The sequence below is a fragment of the Engraulis encrasicolus genome, chromosome 12, assembly GCF_034702125.1.
Source record: "Engraulis encrasicolus isolate BLACKSEA-1 chromosome 12, IST_EnEncr_1.0, whole genome shotgun sequence".
Classification (NCBI taxonomy): domain Eukaryota; kingdom Metazoa; phylum Chordata; class Actinopteri; order Clupeiformes; family Engraulidae; genus Engraulis; species Engraulis encrasicolus.
The window spans coordinates 55767928-55787927 of record NC_085868.1 but is presented as its reverse complement, the minus strand read 5'-3'; the positions used below and the strand labels follow the sequence as shown (position 1 = coordinate 55787927).

Below are 20000 nucleotides of genomic sequence, written 5' to 3'. Positions count from 1 at the left end.
AAATAAAATAAACTAGCCTACACATGATGTGTATCTGTCCCTATCAAACAATCCATAACTAAATGTGACGGAAGTCTTCCTGCACCCTCGTGGCGCAAATGTGCGACCACGTCAACTACATACACAGTACGATACCGCCGGACTAAAGGACCAGTCCCTGTATGAGGCTTTGGGAGGGAGGTTTACAAAAATTCCATGCCAACTCTGTTAGTCAACCTCCGTTACATAAACTAAACTAATTGTAATGATGTTTCCAGGTTCCTGCTGGCCAACTACTGGGTGTTCTCGGTCTACACTCCGCCGTTCATCGCTCCGTTCCACCAGCCTCTCCTCTACTGTCGCCAGGCGCTGTACGTCTTCGCCGTGTTCGTACTGGTCCTCAGCCACTCTGTGCTGGTGGTGCTGCTCTGCTGCGGAGCCTGGATCAGGATCTGCTCTCGACTCACGGTCACCACGCGACGAGACGACTACCACGGGGACGATGACAGCCCATAAGGGAATTGTTCCCTCCCCCAAAGTGACGCTCCTGTCTGATTGTCCCAACTTTCCCCGGCTCTCGACTCACTGTCACCACGAGACGAGATGATCACCATGGCGACGATGACAGCCCATAAGGGAATTGTCCTAAACCCCCCCCCCAAAACCTCTCAGCCTCCCCCCAGTGACGACCCTTCCTAAGTGTCCCAGGTTCCCCCCCTCTGGCAGAGTCTAGATGAGAATCTGCTCTCGACTCACTGTCACCAGGAGACGAGATGATCACCATGGCGACGATGACAGCCCATAAGTCACCCCCCCCCCTGTTGGAGCCTTGCTCGTACGGAACTGACTACTACGCGACAAGATGACTACCACCCAACTACTACTCCCCCAGTGACAGCCCCCCCGCCCCCCAACCCTTCCAGTGACGCCCCTAATGCCTAATGGTCGCAACCCAGAACCCAGAACCCAGAACCCAAAAGCAGTCACAGGGGGCACCGTGGATCAGTGGGCTAGGGACCATTGCAATGACTGATGACTGACAACATCATTATTGCCATTGCAACTACTGGGTGACAACATTCATGAATTCACTAGCTACCTGTGATTTTTCCACATGATAGAGCAGATCAGTATGAAGATGGCAGTTCCTGTACAGAGTGCTCTTACAGGTGCAAAAGGAAATGTTGCGGTGCTAATTCAACACTTCCGTTGTTTTCTAATCTCAGTTTATCAAGTAATATTGTACAGTGGAGTGCACTTGACAATTAGTCCTGAGTGGGTCAGTTGAAGGTAGTGTGTCGTCTGCAGATTATTGGTATTTAAGTGCATGCGATGTTGGATGGAAATAATGCCCAAAAAGAGAGAGTCCGAGATTGTAAAAGAGAAGTCTTGTAAAAGATGTTGCCTTGTGATTGTGCCCTGCTGCAAAGTGTATTTCTCCTGTTAGTGACGTAGCCTTCAAAGCCAAGTCCTATAAGCGCAAATATAAAGTCATCTTTTCCACATAATTTGCAAACACACCTTCCAACCTTGTGCTTTTCATTGCATTTTATATTGCATAGCCTCATTTAATTTAAGAATGATTCATGCATGATGTTTGGTAGATACGCTTGAACAACGACTTGTATAGCAGTCTTCCACCCAAAATGCATTAGATGTTTGTTTTGAGACCCGAGAATGCCTACTTGTGAAGAGCTTCTTTGAAATGTTTTGTTTATTTGTTTGTATTTATTACGAAATAGCTTATTAATGTCTGACCTCAGGTGTGATGACTGTTAAAACATGTTCTGTAAATACTTGTACTTTTATACAATAAATACTTTGCTGTTGGAACTATGATGGAGTGATGACAAATTATTAGTGTTTTAATTCACCATTTTTTTTTAAATTAATCAAATACCGGTAATATATTATTTTACCGAGTTTCAGTCTATGATAGTAGGGCCTAGGCCTGGCTCTCACACAGACCCTTCGTGCTTCGTGCATCTTCGTTAATCATGAGAGCCAGGTTAGTAGGGCCTAGGCCTATCAAACAGAACTCACCTGAATACTGTTTTAGCTAAGTCGCCACCTGGTGGAAGAAAGCTGTCCAGACATCAACCTTCCAGGAAGTGACGTTGTCTGCATCCTCTGCGCACATGTTCGAGCAGGAAGTGCTGCAGTGGATACAAACACACGGGAGGTAGACACGTTGTTGCAGTCGTTCAGAAGTTAACACTTTATCAACGTATATATCAATTACACGTTCATTATGACGAATCCGGGGAGCTATCCCTCTCCGGTATTTGACTGTCCGCCGCAGGCTCCCGTGTTGAAAGCCTCCACGTTTCAGTTTGACTCGTCTTCGGAACCGAGTAAATTTCAGGCAACACGTGATTGGAGCTGGTCCGAACGGCAGCCCTCGTATGCCAATCCGCCGCAGCACCCACCTGGACCTTGGACCTGGAACCAGAACCCTCACGGAAACTGGCAAGGTGGTAACTGGCACCACCAGAACTACGGACAGAACCGACACCGAGGTAAGACACGAGACAGATACACCTTATCCTCTGACATTACACGTAGCAGCATTTGTGTGTGTGTGTGTGTGTGTGTGGACTTGGCCTACCATGTGTGTGTGTGTGATTCCTGATAAATGTTGTTATTGTATTTCATGGGTTTCATATTTTGTGACAACACAGGAGGACAGCAGCATCACCATCATGGGAGACAGGACTTTGGTGGGAAAAAGGTAGGCCATGATGTCTCGTCATGTCTCAGAACATCCACGTTGTTAGTGATACATTGTTGCCATGAGTGTCGTTTATGGGGTGGATGGTGGTGAGTGACATGTCCACCCATATCTCCTCTGAGATGATCTTAAAAGTGTCCCGACTCCCGTCCCCACCACTTAAAGTATAGTAAATGATGTGTGTGTGTGTGAGAGAGAGATAGAGAGCGCGCTGGTGCCAGGGTAATTGCTGTATGTGTGTGCTATATGTTTACTGCAATGTGCAATGTTGTGTTTTTAGGTGTTTGCTTATGGTTTGTATTTGTGTATTTATGCAAGCTGTCAGACACCGTGATTTCCCTCAGGATTAATAAAAGTACTCTACTCTATGGAAAAACCCCACCAGTGGCCATGTTAATTTGAGAGTGAGGAGTCTGCAGACTTAAAAAAAAAAGAAATGTCATCCTATCCTGCTATGGAATAAAGAAAAAAGGATTTTAAAGCGATGGTTCGGAGTAGAATCACCCTAATGCCATTTGAACCGTGACACCCATCCACCTTTACACCCGAAGTGTTTTCTGCCGCAGATTTACATCAACAGAGTTGCCGTGTTATTCGATGTTTATTCCGGTTAGCTTGACTCAAGCGCATATGGATACTGGGCACCGTCTCCAAACTTTCCCCACAAAAATAACATGTCATTACACCAAACTTCTGCAGTAGCACAAATATGGTCTGTACTCACGAAACGAAGCATTTGGAAGTTTGGAAATAGTCCAGGAGTTTAGTATTATCAACACAAGCTGAATAGCTTCTCTGCTGCTAAAGCTGTGCCAACGTTACTTCCGTCATATGAGACAAGCCCGTAAAAGTCTTCAACAAACTTCCAGACGAGAGTGTTAAAAAAGTTTTCACTGAATTGTGATTAAGGCTTATATTTTCAAGGCAATACTTAAAAGATATTTCAAATCTTACCTACTATCAATTAGACAAGGATTTTCGTTATCAATACTGATGCTGAATTCACTTTTCATTGTGCATATTATGAGCTTCGTTGAGGACTCTTACATGCTTGTCTTAGATGACGGAAGTAACGTTGGCGCAGCTTTAGCAGCAGAGAAGCTATTCGGCTTGTGTTGATAATAATAAACTCCTGGACTATTTCCAAACTTCCAAATGCTTCGTTTCGTGAGTACAGACCATATTTGTGCTACTGCAGAAGTTTGGTGTCATGACATGTTATTTTTGTGGGGAAAGTTTGGAGACGGTGCCCAGTATCCATATGCGCTTGAGTCAAGCTAACCGGAATAAACATCGAATAACACGGCAACTCTGTTGATGTAAGCCTGCGGCAGAAAACACTTCGGGTGTAAAGGTGGATGGGTGTCACGGTTCAAATGGCATTAGGGTGATTCTACTCCGAACCATCGCTTTAAGTGTGTGCAGACTCCTGACTCTCAAATTCCAGTCAGCCTTTGTCCTGCACCTTCTCCTGTGATGTGCACAATCTTTACCTTCAACTAATGTCCATTCTCCCTTCTCCCTCCCCTCCTCCCTTCTCCCCCCCCCCCTCCCCCTCCCCCCCCCCCCCCCCCTTCCCTGCCCTGCCCCCCCCCCCCTCCATCTCCAGAAGAACAAGCGCGAGCCGGAGTTCAGCTTCTTCTGTGACACGTGTGACCGCGGCTTCAAGGCCCAGGACAAATATGACGAGCACATGTCACAGCACGTCAAGGTAGACACACACACTTTAATATGACGAGCACATGTCACAACACGTCAAGGTAGACGATCTCCCTTTAATATGACGAGCACATCTCACATCACGTCAAGGTAGACACACACACTTTAATATGACGAGCACATCTCACATCACGTCAAGGTAGACGATCTCACTTTAATATGACGAGCACATCTCACATCACGTCAAGGTAGACACACACACTTTAATATGACGAGCACATCTCACATCACGTCAAGGTAGACACATACACTTTAATATGACGAGCACACCTCACATCCCGTCAATGTAGACGATCAATCTCACTTTAATATGACGAGCACACCTCACAACACGTCAAGGTAGACACATACACTTTAATATGACGAGCACATGTCACAACACGTCAAGGTAGACGATCTCCCTTTAATATGACGAGCACACCTCACATCCCGTCAAGGTAGGCGATCAATCTCACTTTAATATGACAAGCACATCTCACATCCCGTCAAGGTAGACGATCTCACTTTAATATGACGAGCACACCTCACATCCCGTCAATGTAGACGATCAATCTCACTTTAATATGACGAGCACACCTCACATCACGTCAATGTAGACGATCAATCTCACTTTAATATGACAAGCACATCTCACATCCCGTCAAGGTAGACGATCTCACTTTAATATGACGAGCACATCTCACAACACGTCAAGGTAGACACACACACTTTAATATGACGAGCACATGTCACATCACGTCAAGGTAGACACATACACTTTAATATGACGAGCACATCTCACATCACGTCAAGGTAGACACACACACTTTAACATGACGAGCACATCTCACATCACGTCAAGGTAGACGCTCACACTTTAATATGACGAGCACATCTCACATCACGTCAAGGTAGACACACACACTTTAATATGACGAGCACATCTCACATCACGTCAAGGTAGACACATACACTTTAATATGACAAGCACATCTCACATCACGTCAAGGTAGACGCATAAACTTTAATATGACGAGCACATCTCACATCACGTCAATGTAGACGATAAATCTCACTTTAATATGACAAGCACATCTCACATCCCGTCAAGGTAGACACTCACTGGGCTCGTTGGGCAGACACTGAAGAAGGTTAACCCCCGAAACGTCTGACGGGCAATAAAACACAAGACTTGGAGTGCTGTCCTGTTCTCTTTATTTCATATATTCTTGAGGAATGAGCACCCAGTTTTTTACTTTGGTTGAGTTGAGCGCGTTACACCCCTTAGTATAAGGTAGGCATTGGCAAATCTCTCCTTAACACAGCCGTGCCCTTGGCTAGTCTAGAGATTAGGGAGATGGGGTTTAGATCAGAGGGTTGCAGGTTCGAATCCTACCCACCCACCCCCTATCTCGCTCCATGGCTGAGCAAGACGCCAAACCCCACACTGGTGTAGGGACTGTATTCAATACCCTGCACTTAAAATAACTATAATCGCTTTGGATAAAAGCGTCAGTTTAGTGTAATGTAATGTAAAGAAAAAAAAATCCGCACCCACAAGCTGTGTCTCATTATTTATTTCTAGATTACCACCATATCCACAAGCAGACGCGTTTCAGCTCTTAAGCCATCATCAGTGCATGGTTACATTTTATCATGCACCTTAAGTCCTTCATATTTTCCCAGAAGTTGAGTGCGCCCTCTGACAAATGTAATGTAACACTTGGTACAGTATGGGAACATTGAACCCAAGACAAATGTAATGTAGTGTAACACTTGGTACAGTATAGGAACATTGAACCCAAGACAAATGTAATGTAATGTAACACTTGGTACAGTATGGGAACATTGAACCCAAGACAAATGTAATGTAGTGTAACACTTGGTACAGTATAGGAACATTGAACCCAAGACAAATGTAATGTAATGTAACACTTGGTACAGTATGGGAACATTGAACCCAAGACAAATGTAATGTAATGTAACACTTGGTACAGTATGGGAACATTGAGAACCCAAGACAAATGTAATGTAATGTAACACTTGGTACAGTATGGGAACATTGAGAACCCAAGACAAATGTAATGTAATGTAACACTTGGTACAGTATGGGAACATTGAACCCAAGACAAATGTAATGTAATGTAACACTTGGTACAGTATAGGAACATTGAACCCAAGACAAATGTAATGTAATGTAACACTTGGTACAGTATGGGAACATTGAACCCAAGACAAATGTAATGTAGTGTAACACTTGGTACAGTATAGGAACATTGAACCCAAGACTTTATCTGGCCCTGTGGAGCTCAGCTCAGCTCTGCTCTGCTCTGCTCCCCCTCATCACCTTGGCAACAGAGCCTGACAGACTCAGCTGAGTGTCTGTGCAGGTTTTCAGTCATCGAGGTCAGTGTAGGGCTGCACAATTAATCGAAAAATAATCAAAATCGTGATAAAATAGTGAAATCGAATTTATGATTTTAATCGTGGCAATAGTGACTACTTTTTAGAGCGTCCTTGAAGCCACAACATACTGACAGGCTGGTGTTTCTGGCCAGAAATCTGTCCACTTAAGTTTCATGCTATTGCCTTTACATAATTATTACAATTCATTTTATTTTGCTCATCCCGAATGTAATTCATTCTTGGTTATATTTCATCTTGTTATATTTTTCAAAAAAATCTGCAAAAAGCTATAATCGTGATTAATAATTGTGATTCTGATTTTGACCAAAATAATCGTGATTATGATTTTTTCCATAATCGTGCAGCTCTGGGTCAGTGGTTTTCAAAATGGGGGCCGGGGACCCCTGGGGAGTTGCAAAGGCCCTCCACCACCTTGGCAGAATCATCTCCTGCAATGCCATCAACAGTATAGATGAGCTAGAGTAACCGCAGAGATACACCAGCGGCGACGCGATTCAAGTGACAGAGTGTAGCAGCAAGCGATACGAGAGATTGAGGAGACTAGAGTATGTCCGTACAGGCAGAAGGCAAAGCACTCAAGCATTCCCATTGGCTGTGGTCACTGACCTCTATACAGTCATTGGCTGTCGCGGCTTGTCGCCGAACCGCGTCATAGAAAGTTGAAAAGATTTCAACTTCAAATTGTCGCGCAAATCGTGCAAATCGCTCTAGTCTCCAGAATCGCTTTTGTCTCTCGACTCAATACAAAGTCAATTACTTCCGTCGCTCGACTCGCTCAGATCGCCGCTGGTGTATTTCTGCGGTTAGACTTGGTCTGTCGTATGGTTTAAAAAGTATGAATTTGCACGTAGATAAAAGGATGTCAGAAAATGGCTTTCCACCGTTTTGCAATGAAGCACTTCATACGCATGTTTGTTTTGCTCCTCTGCAGTGCTCTGTGGCTGACTGCACTTTCACTGCCCATGAGAAGGTGGTGAGGATCCACTGGAACAATGTAAGTGTGTGTGTGTGTGTGTGTGTGTTTGTTTTAAACAGTCATGCTGAAGAATGTATGTTTTGAGAAGGGTGATGCCAAAGTGTGCCGTGTATGGTGTTTTTGTTATGAACAGAGCCATGCTGAAAAGTGTAGGTTGTAAAAAGTATATTAATGTGTGTAATATTAATTAGTGTGTTGAGCAGAGTCATGCTAAATAATGTTTTTGTGTTCTGAATAGAGTCAAGCTAAAGGGTGTTTGATTTAAAGGGTGTTTTGTCTTTTGTTGTAAACAGAATCATGCCCCAGGAACCAAGAGGATCAAACTGGACACTCCAGAGGAGATCGCAAAATGGAGAGAGGAGAGGAAGAGGTAAGGAGGAGAGGAAGAGGAGAGGAGAGGAGAGGAAGAGGTAAGGAGGAGAGGAGCAGAGGAGAGCAGAGGAGTGGAAAGGAAGAGGTAAGGAGGAGAGGAGAGGAGAGGAAGAGGTAAGAGGTGAGGAGGAGAGGAAGAGGTAAGGAGGAGAGGAGAGGAAGAGGGAGGGATCAGTGAGAGAGGAGAGGAGAGGAAGAGGTAAGGAGGAGAGGAAGAGGTGAGGAGGAGAGGAAGAGGGAGGGATCAGTGGAGAGAGGAAGAGTGAGGGATCAGTGGAGAGAGGAGAGAAGAGGAGAGGAAGAGGTAAGGAGGAGAGGAAGAGGGAGGGAGGAGAGGAAGAGGTAAGAGCTGAGGAGAGGAAGAGGGAGGGATCAGTGGATAGAGGAGAGGAGAGGAAGAGGTAAGGAACTCTGGAGGACGAGGAGAGGAAAAGTAAAGGAGGAGAGGAAATGTGAGGAAAAACGAGAGGAGAGAAAGACGCAGGAGGGAAGGAGGTGGAGAGAGGAGAGGTGGCTGTAGGGATCAGAGGAGAGGAGGGAGGAGAAGAGGTGGAGAGGAGAGGAGGGATCTGTGGAGAGGAGAGAGAGGAGAGAAGAGAAGAGAGCGGGGTGGAGAGGTGATCACTGAAATGGAGAGAGGAGAGGAAAGGAGAGGGGGTAGGGATCCATGGAGGTAGGTGTGGAGGGAGAGGAGAGGAGAGGAGAGAAGAAGAGGAGAGGAGAGGAGAGGAGAGGAGAAGAGGAGAGGGGGTAGGGATCCATGGAGGTAGGTGTGGAGGTAGAGGAGAGGAGGGGAGGGGAGGGGAGGAGAAGAGGAGAGGAGAGAAGAAGAGGAGAGGAGAGGAGAGGAGAGGAGGATGGTATCCAGGGAGGGAGGGAGGGAGGAGAGGAAACGCACAGGAGGCGCTAGACTGAAGTGGACCCCTGTGTTCAGTCCTCTGTGCCAGTGATGTACAGTATGCACCCAGTGGTAGTGTAACCACGCACCTTACTCTGGGGGCACATATGCACCTTACATTATGCCGGGGGCACATAGACACGTCTGGCCCAGCAAAGCCAACTTCACCATTCATTCCTATGAGGGAGGCGAACGGCGAAGCGAACAGGAGCGAAGCGAAGTGAAATTATTCAACGAAGTTTAATATTATGCAAATGAGGAGCGAATTTCATCTGTGGCGGCCAATCAAATAAAAAAACACAAATTTCATTCACAAGTTTCATTGCACTTGATTCGCTGGGATGACCGTTAAGCTGTCAGAATGGAACACTGAATTTCCCTTCGCTGGTTTGGCCTCCATGTGTCCCTGGCGTTAGCTAAAATGCTCTTCGGTAAACACTGCACTGCACCCAGGACATTTTACTTTGAGTCTTTCCTGCCAGTTTATTTTGCGGCGATATGGCGCCTGGCAATCTAGCCAGCAGCCTGGCAAGTTCTATAATATTTTAGTCTTGTGCCGTAAACACATCTATTGTTGTAGATTGCAGTAGAATAATAACTACAGTGCAGTAGATTGCAATATACTGTATAGCAGCCATTTTGAATCGAGTGGTAACGTAAGGAACAGATTTTACTTGTGAAGAGACCCACTCCATAGTGTAATATCTGAGGCAGTGGTTCCCAACCTTTTTCTTCAGGGACCCATGTTCTACTATTGTAACTTAAGCTTTGGTGACCCAACCGCGCGAGCGCCCGTCACAAGATGGCCTCTATTTCATACAACCACTAGGCCTATTTTATTCCTCAAGTCGTCCTTGGTCGAATACAGAATACCGGTAAATGCTAAATGTAGCACTTACTTGCTTCTATGCATATATAAGCTTGTCACAATATTCAATAAGTCAATAAATCGGACGATAACTTTTTACAAGAACGATCACTTTTCTGGCCCCGATAAGTAACGATAAGTTATTTGCGTGATGTTTTGTTTTCCCTCTCTCCCTTTCTCTAGCCGTAAGACTACTGATGGCGCGTTATAGGCCAACGCAGCGCAATGACGCTTAAATGTTGGTGTAATTTTAAGTTTCAGTGCAGTTCTGGTTGAAAAAGGTGCATTGATCTGGCTACTTGCGTCTTTGAAAAAGAACGCTGGTGTTCCCGCACCTCGACAAAGAATCAGCGCTAGAGACTAGGAGCGCAATATTCTTCCAGTCTGCATCTGCAACGTTCCTCAGAGAGGGGAATGAACAGCTCCAACACGGAGGCAAATGTTCATTTTGAAACATGCGCAGCAACCCAATATCCACGACGAAGACGTGTTTGTGCAAACATGAAATAGTGGTACCGTCGCCGAGGCTGTTATTTTAAACCTCGCCCAGTTTCCACTATTATTTCAATGCGCCTCCTACCCCGACGTTCGTTGTCTGTTCTTTTTGTGATTTTCGCTATATTTCTTGTTTATTTAGACCTAACAATATGAGTTGGCAGTCTGCAAGCAAATCATGAAGATAAGATTTGTGGATTTAAATCAGTCACACGAGGAGAATGTGAACGGTTGAGACCGTTACAGGGGAAAACAGAAGCATGGCGACTCATAACTCATAAGAATCAATGTATGGGCGTTCATAAAGGAGTTTAAAGTGTGCAGAATTGCAACTTGTTCCAGTTGAGGGTATCGGGGAGGGAGGGAGAGAGGGAGAGAGAGAGAGAGAGAGAGAGAGAGAGAGCTGCCTGCACTTGGAAATGCCTTTAACAGGACTGATTTGGGTTTTGACTGAAAATTAGCTAGTAACAACGTGCATTTTGTTGAAATAAGCTGTCTAAGTAATAATTTGTGAAATAACAATACCCCACCAGTAGGTTATTTTGCATCACACCATGGATATGCCTATAAGCCATTCAGTGTGCTTGAGAAAGATAAATAACAGAAAATATTAAAGAAAGACTATATAACTTACCCTAATAATAAATACAAAAAAAGCCTATTTAGAGCCTATTGTGCTCCATGAGGATGTAATAAAAAACATATATATATCCCCCGCCGTGATGCTTTAAAAATGTGAAGGGGTGTAGTCACATTTTTATTGCATTTTTACGTCCTTATATTGTTTGACACATTTCTTCTTGGAGCAGGCGTCAATCTTAATTAGGCCTATTGAAACCTCTGAGGGTGCTGGCCCAAATGTTAAATTCAATGTTTCAAGAAGGAGGCCGCACCTTGCATAGCAATGTTTTTTATTGCACATTATATTGTCTGAAAATGGCGAGAGAGACAATATTATCGATTATCGCAATAATTTCTTGTTATCGTTATCGTCTGCCAAAAATTGTTATCGTGACAGGCCTATGCATATATTAGTAAATTTTAGTAAGTAAGTACATTTTATACATAAAGCACATTTAAAACAGTGCAAAACTGACCAAAGTGCTGTTCAGTGTAGGCTAGAGAGAAATCAAATAGATAAATAAACAAAGCACATTAGTTAACACATTAGTTAGTTTAGTAAATGATTTGTCATTTAATCAACTTGGGCTATGTATATTTAAAATTAAACCCCTTAAAATCAAGAGGGCTCCACGACCCTCTGTGGATCTTTGGCGACCCATAAGTTGGGTCCCGACCCATAGGTTGGGAGCCAGTGATCTAAGGTAAAGCAGAGACGCGTGGAACAGTCTGAATAGAACTTGCAGATGGTGGGAAGATACCAGCTGAGTGTTAATGAATATGCTGCAGGTCTCCAAAAGGCTTCTAATCAGCAGCGATGATTCATTACATTTGGCTTGAACCTCACCTCACTCCATCACATTGTCATGGCATTAAGGAGCCACAAGGGGGTGCTGTTTGCCATCTGTACGTCTGCTCTGTGACATCGCTGCCTACAAGTCAAGTCACTTTTGTAATCAGTGTCTTCACGTGCACAGGTCATTCAGGGAAATTGTTGGAAGTTGTGTTTCTCTCTATAGCATGCAAAGGACTGACATTAACATGCAAGACGGGACCAATTACAGAGTGTAATAAGTAATTAAAAAGTAATGAATAACATGTATTGCAACTTGTGTGTGTGTAGGAACTACCCAACTCTGGCTAACGTGGAGAAGAAGATGAAAGTGATGGAGGCGAAGGAGGAGAGAGGAGAAGTCCTGGAGACCGCCCAGTTCGGGTGAGTAAAGAAGGGGGAGAGAGAGGAGGAGGAGGAGGAGAAGGAGAGAGACAGGAGGAGGAGAAGGAGAGAGACAGGAGGAGGAGAAGGAGAGAGATAGGAGAAGGAGGAGAAGAGGGAGAGAGACAGGAGGAGGAGAAGAGGAGGCGGAGGAGGGAAGGGAAGGGGGCGGAGGAGGAGAGAGAGAGGGGAGAAGGAGAGAGAGGAGGAGGAGAAGGAGAGAGAAGGAGGAGGAGGAGGAGAGGAAGGGGGAGGAGGAGGAGGAGAGAGGAGGAGGAGGAGGAGAGAGAGGAGAAGGAGAAGGTCTGGAGACCGCCCAGTTTGGGTGTATCAGTGTGCATCCAACTGTTATGTGTTTTCTTTTGGGGAGGTGGTTCAAGTGTGTGAATTACCCCCTTCGTAATCGGAGACGTGCCACCTTTTGCAACCTCCTCAGTTAGATCATTGATGGGCAACATGGATTCAAAAGCTACAATCCAGTGTCACATATTCCACAGTTCAGTGCCACAAGTACTGACTTGATTCTGGTTCTACCTCATGGGTCATTGTGCGTGCGTGCGTGTGTGTGTGTGCCTGTGTGTGTGTGTGTGTGTGTGTGTGCACGTGTTCCCTCCTCCACACAGGCGGATGAAGGGCAGAGGAAGAGGACGAGGAAGAGGGAGAGGGGGGCGCGGGAGGGGAGGGGGTTTCAGAGGCCGTGGCGGTTGGGGAAGAGACTGCAGTTCCAACTCCAACCACACAGGCGGCGCTGACGAGCCTCAACAGCAGCAGCAGCAGGCAGCATCTCAGCGCCCCAAAGAAGAGGACCCTCTGGGGGCGTTGGCTAACAGCGATCCAGGTCAGTCACAGTGGGTTTACATACAGTGTTGAATCTCGCCCTTCAACCCGTGCCTGCAGTTCACCTAGGGAGCGCTGTCGAGACAGCAGAGCGCATAAGGCTGGCGCTAATAACTTGACATTGTGCTCGCTGTCGGCTGAAACTTGACAATATTACTGTAAGTTCTGAGAAACCAATGTGGATTTCAATGAAATGTACAATAACCTGGGAGTTATGTCCTTCTTATTTCCTACAGCTTTGGCATTTATGAGTCAGGCTCCGCTAGCATCTTGCTAACAAAATTGCTTTACGGCCGTCGTGATCACAGCAATGCAGCCGGCCGACCAATCCAAACGCAGTGTGTGAAGCCACTCGTGACATCATATTGACAATAAAGTCGTATTTTACAAAGATCCAGCGAGTTTAAACATTCAAACTAAGTGCTGTTTGAAAGGATAATCTATCCTGCCTTTTGGAAAAATAAATTTAAACGATGATACCAATTCTCTCCCAAAGTAATGGCAGCATTGTGGTTGAGCTCCATGGGACCCCATTCATTTCAACAGCCTCTGCGCTCCTTGGCGCTCCTCTGCGCTGTCTGGATGGCACCACTTAGTGGACAGTACCACCCGGAAAAAGTCGCGAGATTCCTCTCTCGTACTACCCATAAACACTCTCTGGTCATGCACTCATTTCAGGAGCAGAACTTAAAGGTGCACTATGTAGGATTGAGGCCAGAGTTGGTATTGTAACTATGCTGCTCATTGAAAATGTGCTGCCAATGGCCAAACCTGATCTTTTCATGTCCTCAGGTCTGGCCTCCATGTTAATAATAGTGATAATAATGATAATAATAATAAAGTTGTTTTGTCTTTTTGCTCCGTCTAGACTCTGATGTGGAGGGCCCAGTGCAGGTGTCGGTGGCCCCCAAGGCCTGGTCTCCTTTTTAATCATATTAATAGTTATAATGTTATTTATTTGTTATTATTTCTCTGTCTAGACTCTGATGTGGAGGGGCCAGTTCAGGTGTCGGTGGCCCCCAAGGCCTGGCCTCCTTTTTAATCATATTAATAGTTATAATGTTATTATTTCTCTGTCTAGACTCTGATGTAGAGGGGCCAGTTCAGGTGTCGGTGGCCCCCAAGGCTGTGTCCTCAGGCCTGGCTTCCCTGGTGGCCAGCTATGGAGACATGACCGACAGCGAGAGCGAACAGGAAGCCGCAGGTGAGGACAACAACAGACATAAAGGCGCGAAGCCTCACGCTTCGCTGATGCAACAACAGACATTTTCTGTGTGTCTCAAATGGCGCACCTGTGCCCAGAGCCGGTTCTGACCTCTGTGGGGCCCTAAGCAAAAATATGCCAAGGGCCCCCCCTAACTATATATAAAAAAACAATCCCTCATTTTTTCCAGTGAGTATATACCGGTATTTGGGCAGCCATAGGCACTACATACTCCCACACTAACTAGAGTTTTTCAGACCCTAGGGTCAGATTACACTTCCGGCCTGATAAACTGACTCACACGTGGATATACATGAATGACATTATTAATATATGTGTATAATATATAATGTACATGTTTTATCAAATTGATTAATTAGTGGATGAATGAACGAGTGACTGTACATTAATATAGGATTAGGTATGTGTATGTATATTGCCTGTCTTCTTAGATTGAATGAATGCTTGGATGAATGGATAGGTTGTATTTTAAAACTACATTAAAACAGTTTTTTATATTTTACTTTAAAAGCCCTTCTAGGGACGGGCATTGGAAATTAGCCTATGGCTACAAATGCTATGATACTTATCTGTTAGGTTGTTGTACAGCCTACATGATGTGTATTTGTCCCTACTCAAAATAAATCATAACTGAATATTATTTGAAATTATTACCCACAAAGGTTAAACATAAAAAATGCATTGGTACTATGGGAGTCTCACAATGTGGCATACAAGTCCTTATTAGTAAAATAAAACATGGTCTATCCATAAAAGTTCCCATTCATTTAGAAATGACACAAACTAGACTGGATGCCAACAAAATACATTTCATCTAAATTAGATATTGGAGGCTAGGCTTGCACATCTTAAGACATAAGGCTTGCACATGCAAGACGTGGTGGTAATGTGAAAGTAGGTGAGCAAGTGAATAGCCTACACTGCGCGCCCTCGACAAAGTCTTCTCTCGCCAGAAGGAGTAAAATTAACAGGTTGCATTTCCCCTCACAAAGTTAACGCTCCAAGCGGAGTTTAGCATTTAGTGCGTCGTATTTCGCTGTTAAGAGTTTGTTGATCACTCTCCATCTCCCTCTGCAAGCAGGGCTGGTGCACGATACCCACACACGACTTTCATTGTTTTGGCGAGCTCATTAGAAAAGCCGACTTGATGATGGACTAGGCTACTGAGAAAATTATTCAATAAAATATTCGGGAGATAGACAGATCATAATCGCAGCGTCAGTCGCGCACACATCCAAACATACAGACGCGCGACCCGTCCCTTTCCTCTCCTCTCCTGGCGGGCGCAAGCACACGCACACACACACACACACACACGGCACCCCTTCCTATCTCATACTCTCCTCCGTTGATTCGATTGCACTCACGTTTCGTCGGCTAGAAGTCAGCTGATGTTTCTCAACTAGGCAGCTACTAGGCCTACAACTTTCGAAACAGCAGTAAGGCATTGACAGCAAGACATAATTTCCTTCACTCTTCCCTGTTGATTCGATTACACAGGCGGACTTAAATTCCCGCGGTAACGCAAACAGGAACGCTTTTGTAATGCGCACTATCAAAGACATGGGCAGGAACTCGGCATTGTTGTGAGATTCTCACTCAAGATTCTCACTCGTGTTCCATCCGAAATTAACCACAGAAGAAGGGGCGAATCACGTAGGCCTAGTTATGTGACAGAATCAATAAGAAGTTCGTCGTTTTTTTAAAATTAGCCTATATATTTTTTTACCTCAACGTAAGTGACGTCATGGGCAACGCGAGGCCCTACGCTGTGAGCGTAGTGAGCGTTATGGGCCCGCCGGCTCTGCTTGTGGCGCAGCACACTGGCGTTTAGTGCATAGATAGTGCACACAGTGCACTGGGGTCTTTACTGTAGTGCGTAGTGTCAATGGAAAATTTCAACTTTTGTTTTATTCAATATCTCACAAACACAATTCAAAGGCCATTCAATAGGCATGTCAATTAAGAAATAGCCCCCAAGAAGTTGGCAGCAGGGTTACTTTATTGTTTTCTCCGCTCACATCGTCGGTGGGTCAGCAAAGCAGGAAGCCACAATCAAAAGGAGAGGACGGGAGTTACTAGTCTGAACCGTAGTGTGCCACCCCATGGCTGAGGTGGTAATATAGTTTCAAGAAGGCATCTTGGTGGCATCTGGAGAGCTGTCTAATGTGGCTTTAAGTTGTGGCCTCTATGCTCCTGTGCTTGGCCGTTAGTGTATTGTGCAGTAGTGTATGGCTCAGTGCTTGGCACAGATGATTCAGCAACTCCTCCCCTCTCCTCCTCTTCTCTCCTCTCTCCTACTCTCCTCCCCTCTCCTCCTCTCCTCTCCTCTCCTCTGCTGTCTCTTCTCTCTCCTCTCCTCCTCCACTCATCTCTCCTCTACTCTCTTCTCTCCTCTCCTCTCCTCATCTCCCCTCTCCTCTCATCTCCTCTCCTCTACTCTCTGCTCTCCACTCCACTCCTCTCCTCTCCTCTCCTCATCTCTCCTCTCCTCATCTCTCCTCATCTCTCCTCTCCTCTCCTCATCTCCTCTCCTCTCCTCCCATCTCTCCTCTCCTCTCCTCTCCTCCTGCTCTCCTCTCCTCTCCTCTCCACTCCACTCCACTCCTCTCCTCTCCTCTTCTCCTCTCTCCTCTCCTCTCCTCTCCTCTCCTCTCCTCTCATCTCCTCTCTCCTCTCCACTCCACTCCACTCCACTCCACTCCTCTCCTCTTCTCCTCCTCTCCTCTCCTCTCCTCCTGCTCTTCTTCTCCCCTCTCCTCTCCTCTCCTCTCTTCTCCTCTCCTCTCCTCTCCCCTCTCCTCTTCTCTCCTCTCCTCTCCTCTCTTCTCCTCTCCTCTCCTCATCCCTCTCCTCTCCTCTCCTCTCCTCTCCTCTCTACTCCACTCCACTCCACTCCACTCCTCTCCACTCCACTCCACACCACTCCACTCCACTCCACTCCTGTCCAAGGCGAAGACACACACACACACACACACACACACACACACACACACACACACACACACACACACACACACACACACACACACACACACACACACACACACACACACACACACACACACACACACCAACCAGTGAACCTGAACGAGGCCCCTCACCTTGTACTAATGACGTGTGTGTGCGTGTGTGTGTTTGTGTGTGTGTGTGTTTTCCCCACTGAGATATGCAAGACACACACACACACACACACACACACACACACACACACACACACACACACACACACTGTGAAACTGGCGTCATGTGTGTGTGTTGGCAACAGGGTGCTTGTTGCTGTTTCCCCTGCAGGGGGTGACGTGGAGAGGCGCGTCATAACAGCTGATGGGACATACCATAATAACCATGCAGGCCATCACACACACACGCGCACACACACACACACACACACACACACACACACACACAGGCTGACAGCAAGAGAGCCTACAGTGCGAGCCGTGCTCAATGGAATCTTTCCTCTTGGGAAAAACACATGACTGTGTGGAGCCTCCCGGTTTACAGATGAAACATATGCAGCATGGGTCTGTCGGTGCCAAATATGTGGAGCATCGTGGGGTCTGTTGGTGCCATGCATGTGGAGCATGGGTGTGTTGGTTTGCATGCCACGATTTAAGGTATGGACGGAGCAAGGGACATCGGACATGAGGGCTGTTAACAAGACAATAACAGCGAAAGCAAGAAAAGCATGTGGTATATGGGACACACTAAAATTGGGGTTCAGTATCTTCATTGTCTGGTATCTTGATTGGCCATCGGGTAGGGCACTCGTCTGCCATGCAGCTGACCAGGGTTCGATTCCCAGCCTAGGTCCTTTGCCGACCCCTCCCCCATCTCTCTCCCAATTCCCTTCCTGTCCACCTCTCATACGGTCCTGTCCATAATAAAGTCTAAAAAGATCAAAATAAATAAATAAATGTCTTCACTGTCCATGTCCCATGTCAAGAGGAAGTGTCTGAATAGAGGAGCACATCGTGATGAGCTCTGTGATAACGCTGGAGAATCACATTAACACTAGACAGCCAGCTGACTCGCATGGACCTGTCTGTCTGTTCTGGTTCACATGGATCTGTCTGTCTGTCTGTCTGTCTGTCTGTCTGTCTGTCTGTCTGTCTGTCTGTCTGTCTGTGTGCGTGGATGTTGGCCCTAATCAGATCTATTACAGAGAGAAGTAAAGGGGAGATTCCTGTCTGGTAGCAAATCAGATAAACACACACACACACACACACACACACACACACACACACACACACACACACACACACACACACACACACACACACACAAACACACAGTGTTGTGTCAGTCACTTGAACCAGAGCAACTGTTGTGCTGCATGAGAACGGAGCCCAGTGCAAAGCGCCTTGTGTCGGAGTCATTCTGAAGAGCACGCATGTAACTATTGAATCTGAAAACGCCAACTGCTATTGCCATACGAAGTCCGCTTTCAAATAGGGTGAAGTAGAGGTTATGTGTGTATGTGTAGCAACACACAGTAGGTGTATTCAGTATAGTTAAATCCTGAGGGCTTTTCCTTGTTAATTTGGATCAATGCCAACTACAGACATGTCAGATGATCTCTCAGGTTCAGAACAAAATGCACACAGTACAACCAACGGCATGTGAGACGCTTGACTACATACCTGTCATCATGCACAAGAGGTTATGTGTGTATTACATAATGTGTATTGATTCTATAATGTCAAAGAGGGGATGTCTGCGCTTCAGCCTTGGTGGTGCTCACAGTTGAGGACAGCAGAATCAAGACAAGCTGGGCTGCTTCACAGCGACTAGACCCAGGGATGACTGGAGCACTCAGCAACTTCTGGAGCAGTGTTTCTCAAACATTTTTACAACTTGGGGCCCACTCGAAATTGTCACAAATGTTCAGGGCCCACTTCTGACCCAATAAAGAATAAAACTCAAATAAATCAATAGCAACACACACCAAAATATGATTATAATTTGTAGAAAATTATTTCAAGGCCCACTTGGAATACCTTCAGGGCCCACCAGTGGGCCCCGGCCCATAGGTTGAAAATCACTGTTCTAGAGAACAAGCTGTAAAACCATTGCTGAGTGCTCCAGTCATCCCTGGGTCTATTGTCTAGTCACTGTGAAGTAGCCCAGCTGGTCTTGATTCTATAATGTGTTTTATCGCTGCTGTCTTACGGGAGTGTAACCAATACTCTGGCGCCAAATATTGATATTTTAATAACATTAGACCTAAATGTGCTGTGTGTCGTAGACCTAAATGGATATGGATATGAATGTATGTATGAATGCATGTAGCGTATAAGTCTAATGGGTATGAATGGACGTGCATGTAGTCTACAGGTCTGATGGGTATGAATGTATGTAGCCTGCAGGTCTAATGGGTATGAATGGAGGTGCATGTAGTCTGCAGGTCTAATGGGTATGAATGGACGTGCATGTAGTCTACAGGTCTGATGGGTATGAATGTATGTATGAATGCATGTAGCCTGCAGGTCTAATGGGTGTGAATGGAGGTGCATGTAGTCTGCAGGTCTAATGGGTATGAATGGAGGTGCATGTAGCCTGCAGGTCTAATGGGTATGAATGGAGATGCATGTAGTCTGCAGGTCTAATGGGTATGAATGGAGGTGCATGTAGTCTGCAGGTCTAATGGGTGT

At 45.7% G+C, this 20000-nt stretch overlaps 2 protein-coding genes across 2 annotated transcripts in view; both read left to right on the top strand.

The window, feature by feature from the left end:
* LOC134459632 (transmembrane protein 272-like) overlaps nucleotides 1-495 on the top strand; it is a 4774-nt gene extending 4279 nt beyond the window's left edge. The window contains exon 6 of the mRNA XM_063211977.1: nucleotides 258-495. Coding sequence (XP_063068047.1) covers nucleotides 258-495 — 238 coding nt within the window. The remainder of the gene's footprint in view (nucleotides 1-257) is intronic.
* A 1636-nt stretch (nucleotides 496-2131) lies between these two features.
* nufip1 (nuclear FMR1 interacting protein 1) overlaps nucleotides 2132-20000 on the top strand; it is a 29352-nt gene continuing 11483 nt past the window's right edge. The window contains exons 1-8 of the mRNA XM_063211976.1: nucleotides 2132-2498; nucleotides 2661-2710; nucleotides 4320-4421; nucleotides 7767-7829; nucleotides 8105-8181; nucleotides 12189-12281; nucleotides 12905-13119; nucleotides 14200-14322. Coding sequence (XP_063068046.1) covers nucleotides 2231-2498; nucleotides 2661-2710; nucleotides 4320-4421; nucleotides 7767-7829; nucleotides 8105-8181; nucleotides 12189-12281; nucleotides 12905-13119; nucleotides 14200-14322 — 991 coding nt within the window. The 5' untranslated portion in view covers nucleotides 2132-2230. The remainder of the gene's footprint in view (nucleotides 2499-2660; nucleotides 2711-4319; nucleotides 4422-7766; nucleotides 7830-8104; nucleotides 8182-12188; nucleotides 12282-12904; nucleotides 13120-14199; nucleotides 14323-20000) is intronic.